This window comes from Oncorhynchus mykiss, chromosome 26, assembly GCF_013265735.2.
Source record: "Oncorhynchus mykiss isolate Arlee chromosome 26, USDA_OmykA_1.1, whole genome shotgun sequence".
Lineage (NCBI taxonomy): Eukaryota > Metazoa > Chordata > Actinopteri > Salmoniformes > Salmonidae > Oncorhynchus > Oncorhynchus mykiss.
In genome coordinates, this window is record NC_048590.1 from 7,452,080 (window position 1) to 7,468,278 (window position 16,199).

A 16,199-nucleotide genomic window follows, 5' to 3' on the forward strand; every position below is an offset into this window, starting at 1 on the left:
ATGTAGTCTAGATGAATCAGCTAGTTAGATATATAATCTGACCATCTCTAATGTAGTCTAGATGAATCAGCTAGTTAGATATATAATCTGATCACCTCTAATGTAGTCTAGATGAATCAGCTAGTTAGATATATAATCTGATCGCCTCTAATGTAGTCTAGATGAATCAGCTAGTTAGATATATAATCTGATCATCTCTAATGTAGTCTAGATGAATCAGCTAGTTAGATATACCATCTGATCATCTCTAATGTAGTCTAGATGAATCAGCTAGTTAGATATACGATCTGATCATCTCTAATGTAGTCTAGATGAATCAGCTAGTTAGATATTTCATCTGATCATCTCTAATGTAGTCTAGATGAATCAGCTAGTTAGATATTTCATCTGATCATCTCTAATGTAGTCTAGATGAATCAGCTAGTTAGATATATAATCTTATCACCTCTAATGTAGTCTAGATGAATCAGCTAGTTAGTTAAATCACCTGATCATCTCTAATGTAGTCTAGATGAATCAGCTAGTTAGATATATAATCTGATCACCTCTAATGTAGTCTAGATGAATCAGCTAGTTAGATATATAATCTGATCACCTCTAATGTAGTCTAGATGAATCAGCTAGTTAGATATATAATCTGATCACCTCTAATGTAGTCTAGATGAATCAGCTAGTTAGATATATAATCGGATCACCTCTAATGTAGTCTAGATGAATCAGCTAGTTAGATATATAATCTGATCACCTCTAATGTAGTCTAGATGAATCAGCTAGTTAGATATATAATCTGATCACCTCTAATGTAGTCTAGATGAATCAGCTAGTTAGATATACCATCTGATCATCTCTTATGTAGCCTAGATGAATCAGCTAGTTAGTTATGTCACCTGATCATCTCCAATGTAGCCTAGATGAATCAACTAGTTAGTTAAGTCACCTGATCATCTCTAATGTAGTCTAGATGAATCAGCTAGTTAGATATATAATCTGACCATCTCTAATGTAGTCTAGATGAATCAGCTAGTTAGATATATAATCTGATCACCTCTAATGTAGTCTAGATGAATCAGCTAGTTAGATATATAATCTGACCATCTCTAATGTAGTCTAGATGAATCAGCTAGTTAGTTAAGTCATCTGATCATCTCTAATGTAGTCTAGATGAATCAGCTAGTTAGATATATAATCTGACCATCTCTAATGTAGTCTAGATGAATCAGCTAGTTAGTTATACCATCTGATCATCTCTAATGTAGTCTAGATGAATCAGCTAGTTAGTTATACCATCTGATCATCTCTAATGTAGTCTAGATGAATCAGCTAGTTAGATATATAATCTGACCATCTCTAATGTAGTCTAGATGAATCAGCTAGTTAGATATATAATCTGACCATCTCTAATGTAGTCTAGATGAATCAGCTAGTTAGATATATAATCTGATCACCTCTAATGTAGTCTAGATGAATCAGCTAGTTAGTTATATCATCTGATCATCTCTAATGTAGTCTAGATGAATCAGCTAGTTAGATATATAATCTGATCATCTCTAATGTAGTCTAGATGAATCAGCTAGTTAGATATATCATCTGATCATCTCTAATGTAGTCTAGATGAATCAGCTAGTTAGATATACCATCTGATCACCTCTAATGTAGTCTAGATGAATCAGCTAGTTAGATATATAATCTGATCATCTCTAATGTAGTCTAGATGAATCAGCTAGTTACAAGAGAGAAAAGAGTTTAAAAAAAACAGCAGTAATCAACAATATCATCCGAATTGGTTCACAGATGAAAGCAGGTTCACACTGAGCACATGTGACAGACTGGAGAGTCTGGAGACGCTGTGGAGAACGTTCTGCTGCCTGCAACATCCTCCAGCATGACCGGTTTGGCGGTGGGTCAGTCATGGTGTGGGGTGGCATTTCTTTGGGGGGCCGCACAGCCCTCCATGTGCTCGCCAGAGGTAGCCTGACTGCCATTTGGTACCGAGATGAGATCCTCAGACCCCTTGTGAGACCATATTCTGGTGTGGTTGGCCCTGGGTTCCTCCTAATGCAAGAAAATGCTAGACCTCATGTGGCTGGAGTGTGTCAGCAGTTCCTGCAAGAGGAAGGCATTGATGCTATGGACTGGCCCGCCCGTTCCCCAGATCTGAATCCAATTGAGCACATCTGGGACATCATGACTCGCTCCATCCACCAACGCCACGTTGCACCACAGACTGTCCAGAAGTTGGCGGATGCTTTAGTCCAGGTCTGGGAGGAGATCCCTCAGGAGACCATCCACCACCTCATCAGGAGCATGCCCAGGCGTTGTAGGGAGGTCATACAGGCATGTGGAGGCCACACACACTACTGAGCCTCATTTTGACTTGTTTTAAGGACATTACATCAAAGTTGGATCAGCCTGTAGTGTGGTTTTCCACTTTAATTTTGAGTGTGACTCCAAATCCAGACCCCCATGGGTTGATAAATTAGATTTCCATTGATCATTTTTTTTGTGTGATTTTGTTGTCAGCACATTCAACTATATAAAGAAAAAAAAAAATTTAATAAGAATATTTCATCCATTCAGATCTAGGATGTGTTATTTTAGTGTTCCCTTCATTTTTTTGAGCAGTGTATAAACTTTATATGGAGACATGTTTATACTTGCCTCACATATTACGATCCTTATAAAGTAGACGCCAAAGGGACTTCTATTGTCTATTTCAACTATTGAGGTTTTATAAAGTTACCCAGCAGCCCCAGGATACCGAAGCCCTTTTAAGAACCTATTTTTAACGAGCCGGTTGTCATGGGATGCCAAATCTATCTAAAGCAGTTTTCATAGAGCCATTAGCAGTGGTTAAATAAAGCGCAGGACAGCTGTGAGGGCTGGCCCACATTACTGAAACAACATGCGCGGACCACAGGATCAGTATACCATGACCTCACCCACTAATGGAAACAACATAGAGATTGATAGAACAACATAGAGATTGATAGAACAACATAGAGATATTGATAGAACAACATAGAGATTGATAGAACAACATAGAGATTGATAGAACAACATAGAGATTGATAGAACCACAGAAATAGGACTTGACTGTTTAAATACTGTTAATACGTCACATCACACAATGGCACATTTACCTCATTCATTTACTTTATTATTTTTTTTTTAAATTAAAGTTAAAACAAATAGTAAATGAAAACACATTATTCACTAAAATACATCATGGATAAGATTGTCCAAAATAAACGAGTACAAACATGAATATTTTTGAATAATTGTATATTTTTGACCGTTTGTGAATAATTTTATACCAGGTTGGCAGTGTGTTGCTATAGAGAAAATCAACTGGTACACATAACATACTGCATATGCTTCAGACACGTTGATCTAAACATAGTTTTTGAGAGGAATATGTCAGCTAAATGAAATGAATGATAAATATGATGTGAAGTGATCGTCGAAATAATCACAGTCCAACGTCTGTTCTTCACAGTTCCTCAAGGCATTGTCCAGCTGAAAATCAAACCAGAAAGAGAAGAGGGATGTCAATGATTCATTTCTATTCATTACAGTAACACACTAGCATGTGGCCTCTTCTGTTGGTTTCAAATGTTGTCCGTTTGTAATGAATTTTTCTCTTAATAGAAGCTCACAAAAAAATTAAAGACATGGATTTTCTTTCTTTTTTTAACTAGTTAAACTCAAGTACACATTTTTTTTTTTTTTCAATAACGGCCTAGGAACAGTGGGTTAACTGCCTGTTCAGGGGCAGAACGACAGATTTGTACCTTGTCAGCTCGGGGGTTTGAACTTGCAACCTTCCGGTTACTAGTCCAACGCTCTAACCACTATGCTAACCTGCCACCCCGGTTAAAGTTTTGGTAGATTTATGTCAAATAAATATATCATTTTGTCATTGAATTCTTTCTGCTTGATGTTTTGTCTTTGTTTTTTGTCTTTTCAGGGGGTTGAAATGAAACGCTGATGGCAGTCAGTTACAGCAATGGACTCCAGCCGGACCTTCCCGACCCCTCCCAGCCTCCCCCTCCCCTGCTGCCCAAACCAGACAAGGCCAATGCCCGGCTGCAGAAACTCATCAAGAAGAGTGCCAAGAAGAAAGCCCGACCCTCCCAGACTCCCATCCCCTTCCGCTCCTGTCTGTCCCCCGTACACGAAGCTTCGGACCTCGAGCACAGCGACACACACTCGACTCCTCCCCGGTCACCGGACTTCAGTTTCCCCATTAGGCCTCTGTATGATCCACACCCCCCCTCTCCGTTCTCGTTCCCCCCCAGTGGTCCATATGGTAACAATCCTTACGGCCAGACAGGGGTCTTTCCCCCACTGGACTACACCGCTCCCATGCAGACATCAGAGAACCAGGTGGCGCCCCTCTTTGAGTGCTCGTCGTTTATGTTTGACGATGACGACACAGAAAGTATGATGCCACCCTCGCCTCCGCCACCCCCACCCCCACCCCCACCCGTACCTGAGTTCTCACAAGGCCCTGCAGTTCATCTGTATGACTTGTATTCATCTGTAGCACTGAATTCGTCTGGGTCGGTGGCCACGGCAACAGTAGCTCCAGACTCAGTCCCCAGTGTACCACAGTCAACTCCCCCAACTCCATGTTCCCCTAAGATATCAACTCATGTTATGACTCTTTCCCCACCAGTACCTAGTGGTCCGAGCCTGGGTCCGGTTCTGGCACCATTACCCGCTCAGGTCCAAGTTCCAGTCCCACCTCCTGCTCCAGTACTGATGTCAGCGCCAACCCTTCAGACACAACCTCTGACCTCAACCCATCAGGTGACGACACCCAGTAAGCCAAAGGATGAGGCTCCAAAGACCACACCAGTTTTGGTCACTAATAACCTTGGTTCTGAAGATCACATTATGAACAAAGTGGCTTCCAAGAGGGTCAGCACGCAAATAAATCAAGCTAATTCCCATAAAGTCAAACCGTCTGACGTCGTCCCACAAACAATGATTTACACATCCAAGGCAACGTTTTACGAAATCTCCAAGCCTGCACTTCCAGACATAACAGGAGTGAATATATTGTATCAAGGAGCATCGTTATCCACTATACACAGGGAGAAATCACCAATGACTTGTCACCAAAGTGAGCCGGCTATCCCATATAAAGTTTCCGTGGCAAAGACCCCTTCTGGAAGATCGAAAACACCCTCACACCATCCCACAATGGGAAGACTGACACCTGTTTTTGAGATATCGAAAGCCAATCCACTCCTGTTCGCTGCAAGTCCAGTCTTCTTCTCCTCTCGGGATGTGCACGCCTCGGTCGTAAACACAGAGACAGAGAAATACAAGTCACCAATGACTGTTACCAGTGCTCTCTCAGCAGCAACCGAACAACTGAAACCAATTGGATCTCGTTCAGATACAGACATATTCCAAAATAATGGAATTACAACTACCATGGGAGGATCTATGGCTAATTTATCTTCTATGTTCAGCTCCTGTCAGGATGTACACGTCACACAGAGATTCAAGTCGCCAATGGCTATTACCAGTACAGCCCAAACACCCTCAGCAATAACTGTTAACAGTAGAGTTAAATCTCCCTCAACAATACATGTAACCAGTACAGCCCAAACACCCTCAGCAATACCTCTTAACAGTAGAGTCAAATCTCCTCCTTCAATGCCTGTTACCACGACAAGCAATATTCCCTCAGCTGCAGCAGAAGCACTAAAACCAATAGGATCTAACTCTGACAAACATTTACAAGGTCTGACCAGTGTTGAAAGAAGTACAACTCAGACTAATGGAATAACAACCAACATGGAACGGTCTATGGCTACGATATCTTCTGCATTCAGCTCCTATCAAGATGTACATGCTTTGGTTGTAAACAAAGAGACACACAGATACAAGGAGATACAGGATACAACTACTATGCTCGGATTTATGACTAATATATCTCATGCCTTCAGCTCCTATCAAGATGTACATGCCTCAGTCATAAACACACAGAGACACAAGTCACCCATGCCTGTTACGTGTAGAGTTAAATCTCCCCCGGTGATGACTGTTACCAGTACAGCCCAAACTCCCCTAGCAATTCCTGTTGCCAGCAGAGTCAAATCACCCCCATCAATGCCAGTTAACAGTACAGTCAAATCTCCCCCATCAATGCCTGTTACAAGTGCAGCCCAAACTCGCTCAACAGCCACTGAACAACCAAAATCAGCTGGTTCTGCCAGTGCCGGCTCAGTGGAACTTTCACAAGGTGATAGAAATAGGAACCAGACTAGTGGAAGTACAACCACCACTGAAAGATCTATGGCTGAGAGAACTCCCAATGAGATTCTAGCATCAAAGATCGCTGCACGTGACATTGCAGTTTCCAAGCCAAAAGTAAAGTTTACAGAACCTCATATGCGGAAAGATAAGATGGATGAAACAACTGAATATGGAATCCCACCTGAGTATCAAAAGCAACAGACCCCATTGTCCACCAAAGGGATACCAAAGATAGCTTCAAATGGATTCAAAGCGCCAACCATTTCAGCTCCACCAAACGGACCCACTGTGCCAATGATCTCAGCACAACCACCTCCAAACACTGTGCTAACGCCAATGATTTCAGCACAACCACCTCCAAACACTGTGCTAACGCCAATGATTTCAGCACAACCACCTCCAAACACTGTGCTAACGCCAATGATCTCAGCACAACCACCTCCAAACACTGTGCTAACGCCAATGATTTCAGCACAACCACCTCCAAACACTGTGCTAACGCCAATGATTTCATCACCTCAATCTCCATTGACCCCTAGATACCCAGACTCTCCTATAATTGGCTTACGTAAAGTTCTGGCACCATTGATAGAGCATAAAAAGACCCCTACATCCCAAAAAACTAAAACACGGTCAACATATTACGGACTGACTCCGGCTGAGTATGTTGCCTATGGTGGGATCCGGACATACTACGGTCCTTCTGGACCTAAAGCTAACAAATCAACACCATCACCACCCACAGCACAGACTAATGGATTACCAAATGGGCCTCGTCCTCCTTTCATCTCTAAACCTGAAACATCCCCCGTAGGATCAAACACACCCAGCAGAGAACAACAGAAACCTACCTTGCAAGGGCTGCATTCTACTGTTCCGGCACCTTCACTTTCAACACCTTTAGCTGCAACTGGCTGTTCTCAGACGCCGACGGATAAGGCAGCCATATTTAAACCCAATACATCAGATGTTAACAAATCCGAAGCACCTGCTTATGCAATACAACCTGATATAACACCCGTTGTGGACATAACAAAACCTGAACTTCTATTGGCCCTCGGACAGTTAACTCTTCCACCAGCCACCAGTGAAGTCCCCACACCAATGGCCTCTCATTCTGAGGTTCCAAGACGGGCACATAAAGCAGGTGTGGTACACACAACCAGACCAGCTCCATTTCAGCTAAATGAAACTCCTTCATTCCCGATGGGTAGGAATGTTGTGTCAAAGTCGCTGTTTCCTTTCAGCATTCCAAATGCTGAAGTTTCACAAAATTCAACTGTAGCAAATATTCCCCGACACAGTGGAAAGTCAGAGGCAGATCCCACAGTCATGCATCTTTCTATCAAGGCTAATATTAGCACAGACACTAAACTACCCAGAAAACCTGTCATAGGAGTCCCCAACAACCCTGATATCGGAAGCCAACTCCCCAGCCAACCTACCACAGCAACTATACTACCAGGCAAGCCTACCATAGACACCAAACTACCTAGCAAGCCTAGTGTGCCAACCATAAGAACTCAACTCTCTCATACACCTACTATTGAAACATCTACCATTGAAACAGGAACCCAAGTCCTCACCAAACCTACTATAGAAAACCAACATTCATGCACACCTATCACTGGAACTAAACTTCCTAGCCCACCTACCAAAATAGCACAACTTCCCAGCCCACCTATCATAGTAGCCCAACTTCCCAGCCCACCTATCATAGTAGCCCAACTTCCCAGCTCACCTATCATAGCAGCTCAACTTCCCAGCCCACCTAGCATAGTAGCCCAACTCTCTAGCACGCCTAGCATAGAAGCCCAACTCCCCAACGAGCATTTAATAGAACCTGTACAACCTGGCAAGTCTACTCCAGAAAATATTCTGCCCAGTATCATGCAGTACCATGCAAACCGTACTAGGAAGCATTTTGTAGAAACCAACTCCCACAAAGCAATTGAATGCAGACAATCTACAAAATCTACCATTGATGAAAAACCTTCCACCAAGTCCACTACTGAAACGAGATTCACAGCCAGCTCTGCGAACGAAGGTAAACAATTTACAAACCCTATTGTAGCAAATGGAGCTTGGCTGAAACCATCCCTAGAGCCTACACGTACTAACTCAACTATCATAAGTGCACAGCCATCCACAGAAATTAGATCCCCAATAAGCCCTACTTTACAAGCTAAGCATTTTACAAAGCCTGTTAACAACAATAGTTCCTCTCCAAAACATGTCCCACATACTAACAGGCCTATAATAATTGTACAACCTCCCACACCTCCCATAATAGAGGCCGTACCTCCCTCAACCCCTGCTTTAGAAACTAAACCCTTTACAAAATATGTTGCAGAAGCTAAAGCCTCACCAAAATCCCTTGAACCTGTCTGGGCTAATATAACTACCATAAATGAACAACCTTCAACAAAACCTACCGCAGACTCTTTTAGCCCTACTATTGAAGCTAAACCCTTTATGGAGCCCGTCGTAGAAGCTAGCGCCTCCCCAAAACCGGTCTCAGTGCTTCCTAACAAAGCTACCATAAAAGTCCTACCTTCTACACCGCCACGTAGACATAACAGACCATGGTCAACAACACCTATGGAACCTAAAGCTGTTACAGAACCTAACCATGCAACAAATAAGCCTACCGTAAATGTACAACCTTCGACAACACCTACTAGAGAAACTAGACCCTGCTTCAGCCCTACTGTTGAAGCTATACCCATTATACAGCACAATATGGAAACCAGAGTCTTTGCTAAATCACCCCCAGAGCCTAAAGCAGCTAACATGCCTACTGTATATGTACAACCTTCAACAAAACCTACTAGAGAAACTAGACCCTGCTTCAGCCCTACTGTTGAAGCTATACCCATTATACAGCACAATATGGAAACCAGAGTCTTTGCTAAATCATCCCCAGAGCCTAAACCAGCTAACAAGCCTACCGTATATGTACCACCTTCAACAGAACCTACTAGAGAAACTAGACCCTGCTTCAGCCCTACTGTTGAAGCTATACCCATTATACAGCACAATATGGAAACCAGAGTCTTTGCTAAATCACCCCCAGAGCCTAAACCAGCTAACATGCCTACTGTATATGTACCACCTTCCCCAAAGCCCATAGAAATAGAAACCACCTTAAGCCCTTTTATTGAAGGTAAACCCTTTCCACAGAATAATATGGAAACTAGAGACTTCACAAAACCTGCACCAGAACCTAAACCAGCTAACAAGCCTACCATACATGTACAACCTTCAACAACACCTACTATAGAAAGTAGATCCTGCTTCAGCCCTACTGTTGAAGCTAGACCTGCTGCAAAGGTTATGGCATCAAGAAGTTGCTTTAGTCCCACTAGACCTTGGTTAAACCCTTCTACTGAAGCTAAACCCTTGACGAAGCATGACATTGAAGCTATTGCCTCCCTAAAACCGACACCAGAGCCTAAATCGACTAACACCACTTCCACAAAGCCTGCTATAGAACGTATATCGTCCCCAACCCCAACCGCTGCCGTAGACACTGTGATAAAACTACCTGCCGTTACCAAAGTGATTGACTGTTCCAATCCTGCCTCTCTGCCTCAGGCCTCAGCCTCTGTAAAATCCCTGCCCACAAACAGAGGAATGTCATCGCCATCTCAGCCAAAGACTGGACAGACAGAGACAGACACAATGGAAGATGTGGAAGCCAATGCATCAGGTGCACAGGGGAAAGCAGCCAGACGTCAAGAGACACCCTGTACGAAGCCTACGATATCAACTGCATCTTCGACTGTTGACAATGTAGACAAAGTAGACAAGCCCCAAGCTCCAACAGCTAAACCTAGCCTTGCTAACGCTGCACTGAATGCAATGAAACCTAAAAGTATGAAGACCATGTTCAGTGGCTGGTCGCGCCTCAAAAAACACATGGTCGTTGAACCAGAGGAACCTCAGTTCCCGGAGCCAGAGCCCGAATCTGTCAGCAGGGATGGCGCCATCTACAGTAAGAACACTGACCAGGCCAAATCCAGTCAAGCTTCTTCAGCAAAAGTCAAAGACCACTCTGAGAAGGGCAAAGAAGTGCTGAAGGAGACAGAGGCGCCCAGAGCAATGAAGATGTGGGACGCCATGCTCTTCCACATGTTCTCTACCAAGGAAGCAATCATGCAGCAGATCAAAGCTAGCAAAGCTCCCGACGGTTCCGACAAGAAGAAAGACCAGAGAGAGCAGACCAATAAGACACGGAAAGTCAATCAGCAGAAAGAGAACGAGATGGAGGTCGTCCCCTCTTTTGCCAGTCGCTTGCCGCTCCTCCTCTACAGTCCGCGCTTTGATGCCAGAAAGATTAAAGAGGCTGCAGAGAAGCCGCTGGTGAAGATGTCAGCTGTGTTCCAGAGGGGGCTGATTAACCGCAAAAATCAGGACGGGGAAGGGAAGGACTTTAATAAAACTGCCAGGGGATTCGGTTCCTCAAGAACAACTGATGTCTGACTTTGAACTCCACACACACCAGAACATTGCTGCTCGATCTTCTCATTAAGTAGATGAATAAACCTCAATAGATTGATTTCAGTTATCATATAGCTAGAGATCTGTATGTTAAATAAGCTTCTGATCAAGGGCTGCAGTGCAGTAGGCTATGCCAGGATATTTACTTCAATATGGTGTTTAAACTACGATTTTTAACTATGATCATGAGCTTTTAAGACAATGATGTTGGATGCATGCAGACGGCTCATTACATCTTTCTTGCGCCATAGAACGATGTTGTATTTTTTTTAAGCATTGCTTGTGTCTTAGTCTTAGAGTGTTCACCCTGGGTGAGGTTAGGAGTAGAGTGTCTGATGACAGTGTGTAATAAATAGGGCTTGTACATTCCTGGATTGATGCAACGGAAGGGCATTGGATGACAGAGCAGTGTAGCTGTGAGAGAGGTGGAGCCTAGCTAGAGGTGGAGCCTAGCTAGATGTGGAGCCCAGCTAGAGGTGGAGCCTAATTAGAGGTGGAGCCTAGCTAGAGGTAGAGCATTATTAGAGGCTGGGCCTAGTTAGAGGTGGAGCCTAGCTAGAGGCGGAGCCTAGCTAGATGTGGAGGCTAGCTAGATGTGGAGCCTAGCTAGAGGTGGAGCCTAGCTAGAGGTGGAGCCTAGCTAGAGGTGGAGCCTAGCTAGAGGTGGAGCCTAGCTAGAGGCGGAGCCTAGCTAGAGGTGGAGCCTAGCTAATAGGGGTATATACACCAGACTCGAGGGAGAACTCTAACTTTGAACTTAACACCATAAAATGTGACTGCATGCAACGTTTTTAAAGTCAGTGGAAGTTTTCCCTCTGGTGTTTATAACTCTATAGTGGAGCTATGGGAGGGGCACAGCTACAAAAGTTGGACATACAGGGGGAGAAGGTGTGGCTTCAATAGAAGGCAGCAGAAGGATACGTAGGCCCGACTGGAAATGACAACACAAAAACAGTTGGTTTGAAAAGCACTTTCAGTTTGCAGGTTGGTTGAAAATATATTTAAATAGCAAACTAAATGTATTAATGTCATGTCAAATGTCCCGTAGGAGGAGGGAGACAGTTTTTAGATATGTTGGAGATTCTCTGAGCAGAAGAAAGGGCAGAGAAAAAACAGATGGACATGTATCCTTATGGGACGTGATGATAGGACATGGATCCTTATGGGACATGATGATAGGACATGGATTGCTTTGTGATGAATGTCTTCAATGGTGCAGAATGGATAAGAATGAAGGAATGTAAGATAAAGGTGCTTCATGCAATAAACTACAGAAGGGTCATCGTGATACAGGAAGCTGTGTAATAAACTACAGAAGGGTCTTTGTGATACAGGAAGCTGTGTAATTAACTACAGAAGGGTCATCGTGATACAGGAAGTTGTGTAATAAACTACAGAAGGGTCTTCGTGATACAGGAAGTTGTGTAATAAACTACAGAAGGGTCTTCGTGATACAGGAAGCTGTGTAATAAACTACAGAAGGGTCATCGTGATACAGCAAGCTGTGTAATAAACTACAGAAGGGTCTTGGTGATACAGGAAGCTGTGTAATAAACTACAGAAGGGTCATCGTGATACAGGAAGCTGTGTAATAAACTACAGAAGGGTCATCGTGATACAGGAAGCTGTGTAATAAACTACAGAAGGGTCATTGTGATACAGGAAGTTGTGTAATAAACTACAGAAGGGTCATCGTGATATAGGAAGTTAAGTAGATAAGTGACACTGAAAGTTAATTTGTTAAATAATAAAGACACAGCTGGTGTTTTAAAATAAGCTTTTGATAATTTTGTTGCTGGAATAGATCTAATGAGCATTAAAACATGTTTTTTAAGCTTTAAAGGTTTATTCTTCTGTAAGGAACTTTTGAGAATTTGTGGCATATTTTTTTTTAAATTTAAGATGTCTATTTTTGTTATAGCTATCTGATGCTTCTCAGGTATTTGTTTAATGAAATCATTTCTCATTGATAAATAACAGGGGTGTGTCCCCGTGAGCCAACCATAACCACACTGCTGCTTTAGACTTGTTGGTATAGAATTGGCTCGACTCACAAGTGTGCAGTAATAAAAAGGATTGTGGCGCCTCGGGGGTCAAAACTGAATAAGGAAAAACCTCTATTGATTGTGTATACGGGACATTATTTTGTATAGACGTGTCCAGTATAGAATGATGTTGCCAGTCGTGTGATTAACTCAATTATTGCTTTATTGTCTACATGTTTACATTGAAGTAAACTCTACGCTGTTCTATCAGTTTCCTGTGGTTTTTATTTAGTCATGTACCATTATTGATGTGGTTTGTGACATATAAGTTCCTAGTTGATTGAGAGATGACCATTAGTCTATGATCTAGTACTGGTAGATCTAGTACTGGTAGATCTAGTACTGGTAGATCTAGTACTGCTAGTCTAAGATCTAGTACTGCTAGTCTATGATCTAGTACTGCTAGTCTATGATCTAGTACTGCTAGTCTACGATCTAGTACTACTAGTCTATGATCTAGCACTACTAGTCTAAGATCTAGTACTAGTAGATCTAGTACTGGTAGATCTAGTACTGGTAGATCTAGTACTGGTAGTCTAAGATCTAGTACTGCTAGTCTACGATCTAGTACTATTAGTCTAAGATCTAGTACTGCTAGTCTATGATCTAGTACTGGTAGATCTAGTACTGGTAGATCTAGTACGGCTAGTCTATGATCTAGTACTGGTAGATCTAGTACTGCTAGTCTACGATCTGGTACTACTAGTCTAAGACCTAGTACTGGTAGATCTAATACTGGTAGATCTAGTACTACTAGTCTAAGATCTAGTACTGGTAGATCTAGTACTGGTAGATCTTGTACTGGTAGATCTAGTACTACTAGTCTAAGATCTAGTACTGGTAGATCTAGTACTGGTAGATCTAGTACTGGTAGATCTAGTACTGGTAGATCTAGTACTGGTAGATCTAGTACTGGTAGATCTAGTACTGGTAGATCTAGTACTGGTAGATCTAGTACTGGTAGATCTAGTACTGGTAGATCTAGTACTGGTAGATCTAATACTGGTAGTCTAAGATCTAGTACTGCTAGTCTACGATCTAGTACTATTAGTCTAAGATCTAGTACTGCTAGTCTATGATCTAGTACTGGTAGATCTAGTACTGGTAGATCTAGTACGGCTAGTCTATGATCTAGTACTGGTAGATCTAGTACTGCTAGTCTACGATCTGGTACTACTAGTCTAAGACCTAGTACTGGTAGATCTAATACTGGTAGATCTAGTACTGGTAGATCTAGTGCTGGTAGATCTAGTACTGGTAGATCTTGTACTGGTAGATCTAGTACTACTAGTCTAAGATCTAGTACTGGTAGATCTAGTACTGGTAGATCTAGTACTGGTAGATCTAGTACTGGTAGATCTAGTACTGGTAGATCTAGTACTGGTAGATCTAGTACTGGTAGATCTAGTACTACTAGTCTAAGATCTAGTACTGGTAGATCTAGTACTGGTAGATCTAGTACTGGTAGATCTAGTACTGGTAGATCTAGTACTGGTAGATCTAGTACTGGTAGATCTAGTACTGGTAGATCTAGTACTTGTAGATCTAGTACTACTAGTCTAAGATCTAGTACTGTCATATAGTAGAAGAGAATCCCAATCACTTGGTTGCCAAGGCTGACTGCTAAGGAACTGCTAGTAAATGCCATAGAATTGCAACTAACAGACCCAGACCTCCCTCCTGATACATTACTAACAGACCCAGACCTCCCTCCTGATACATTACTAACAGACCCAGACCCCTCTCTCTCTCTCCTGATACATTACTAACAGACCCAGACCCCTCCCTCCTGATACATTACTAACAGACCCCTCTCTCCTGATACATTACTAACAGACCCAGACCTCCCTCCTGATACATTACTAACAGACCTCTCCCTCCTGATACATTACTAACAGACCTCTCTCTCCTGATACATTACTAACAGAACTCTCTCTCCTGATACATTACTAACAGACCTCTCGCTCCTGATACATTACTAACAGACCTCTCTCTCCTGATACATTACTAACAGACCTCTCTCTCCTGATACATTACTAACAGACCTCTCTCTCCTGATACATTACTAACAGACCTCTCTCTCCTGATACATTACTAACAGACCTCTCCCTCCTGGACAGACATGATGATACATTACTAACAGACCTCTCTCTCTCCTGGACAGACATTATGATACATTACTAACAGACCTCTCTCTCTCCTGGACAGACATGATGATACATTACTAACAGACCTCTCCCTCCTGGACAGACATGATGATACATTACTAACAGACCTCTCTCTCTCTCCTGGACAGACATGATGATACATTACTAACAGACCTCTCTCTCTCTCCTGGACAGACATGATGATACATTACTAACAGACCTCTCTCTCTCTCTCTCTCTCTCCTGGACAGACATGGTGATACATTACTAACAGACCTCTCTCTCTCTCCTGGACAGACATGATGATACATTACTAACAGACCTCTCCCTCTCTCAATCCTGGACAGACATGATGATACATTACTAACAGACCTCTCCCTCTCTCAATCCTGGACAGACATGATGATACATTACTAACAGACCTCTCTCTCTCTCTCCTGGACAGACATGATGATACATTACTAACAGACCTCTCTCTCTCTCTCTCCTAGACAGACATGATGATACATTACTAACAGACCTCTCTCTCTCTCCTGGACAGACATGATGATACATTACTAACAGACCTCTCTCTCTCTCTCCTGGACAGACATGATGATACATTACTAACAGACCTCTCTCTCTCTCCTGGACAGACATGATGATACATTACTAACAGACCTCTCTCTCTCTCCTGGACAGACATGATGATACATTACTAACAGACCTCTCTCTCTCTCCTGGACAGACATGATGATACATTACTAACAGACCTCTCTCTCTCTCTCCTGGACAGACATGATGATACATTACTAACAGACCTCTCTCTCTCTCTCCTGGACAAACATGATGATACATTACTAACAGACCTCTCTCTCTCTCCTGGACAGACATGATGATACATTACTAACAGACCTCCCCTCCTAGACAGACATGATGATACATTACTAACAGACCTCTCTCTCTCTCCTGGACAGACATGATGATACATTACTAACAGACCTCGCCCTCCTGGACAGACATGATGATACATTACTAACAGACCTCTCTCTCTCTCCTGGACAGACATGATGATACATTACTAACAGGATGTAAGTAAGTCTTACTTGATTTCCCGTTTGTGTGCTCATTGTAATCATCATCACCGACGACAACCTTCTCATACTTGCCGTGAGCCATCATCACAAATTTGTACTTTTTACCAGAGGAAGCTCCCTAGAAAAGAGTTCGATACTGCAGTGAAAAAAATACT

At 42.6% G+C, this 16,199-nt stretch overlaps 3 protein-coding genes across 7 annotated transcripts in view; 1 reads left to right on the plus strand and 2 right to left on the minus strand.

Moving 5' to 3' along the window:
* Window positions 1-3,141: 3,141 nt before the first annotated feature.
* LOC118944524 (non-muscle caldesmon-like) overlaps window positions 3,142-16,199 on the minus strand; it is a 73,024-nt gene continuing 59,966 nt past the window's right edge. For all 5 annotated transcript variants that reach the window (XM_036964362.1, XM_036964360.1, XM_036964361.1 and 2 more), the window contains 2 exons: window positions 16,054-16,162; window positions 3,142-3,516 (listed from right to left, as the gene is read on the minus strand). In XM_036964362.1, coding sequence (XP_036820257.1) covers window positions 3,491-3,516; window positions 16,054-16,162 — 135 coding nt within the window. In that variant the 3' untranslated portion in view covers window positions 3,142-3,490. The remainder of the gene's footprint in view (window positions 3,517-16,053; window positions 16,163-16,199) is intronic.
* On the plus strand, window positions 6,428-12,474 carry LOC118944523 (mucin-2-like). Its single transcript, XM_036964358.1, is given in 2 exon segments — window positions 6,428-6,491; window positions 6,494-12,474. Coding segments are annotated over 2 exon segments (4,329 nt in total). The 3' UTR covers window positions 10,759-12,474.
* On the minus strand, window positions 13,041-14,541 carry LOC118944525. Its single transcript, XM_036964364.1, has 2 exons — window positions 14,010-14,541; window positions 13,041-13,802 (listed from the first exon to the last, which is right to left on the minus strand). The coding sequence occupies exons 1-2, from the start codon at window positions 14,467-14,469 to the stop codon at window positions 13,054-13,056; spliced, it is 1,209 nt and encodes a 402-aa protein (XP_036820259.1). The 5' UTR covers window positions 14,470-14,541; the 3' UTR covers window positions 13,041-13,053.

Bases quoted from the DNA above. Each gene is read 5' to 3' on its own strand.
- LOC118944525 (XM_036964364.1), bottom strand. From the start codon at position 14,469: ATGGCATTTACTAGCAGTTCCTTAGCAGTCAGCCTTGGCAACCAAGTG. The intron at 13,803-14,009 runs GTCTTAGACTAG...TACCAGTACTAG, and splicing joins ATTAGATCTACCAGTACTAG to ATCTACCAGTACTAGATCTA.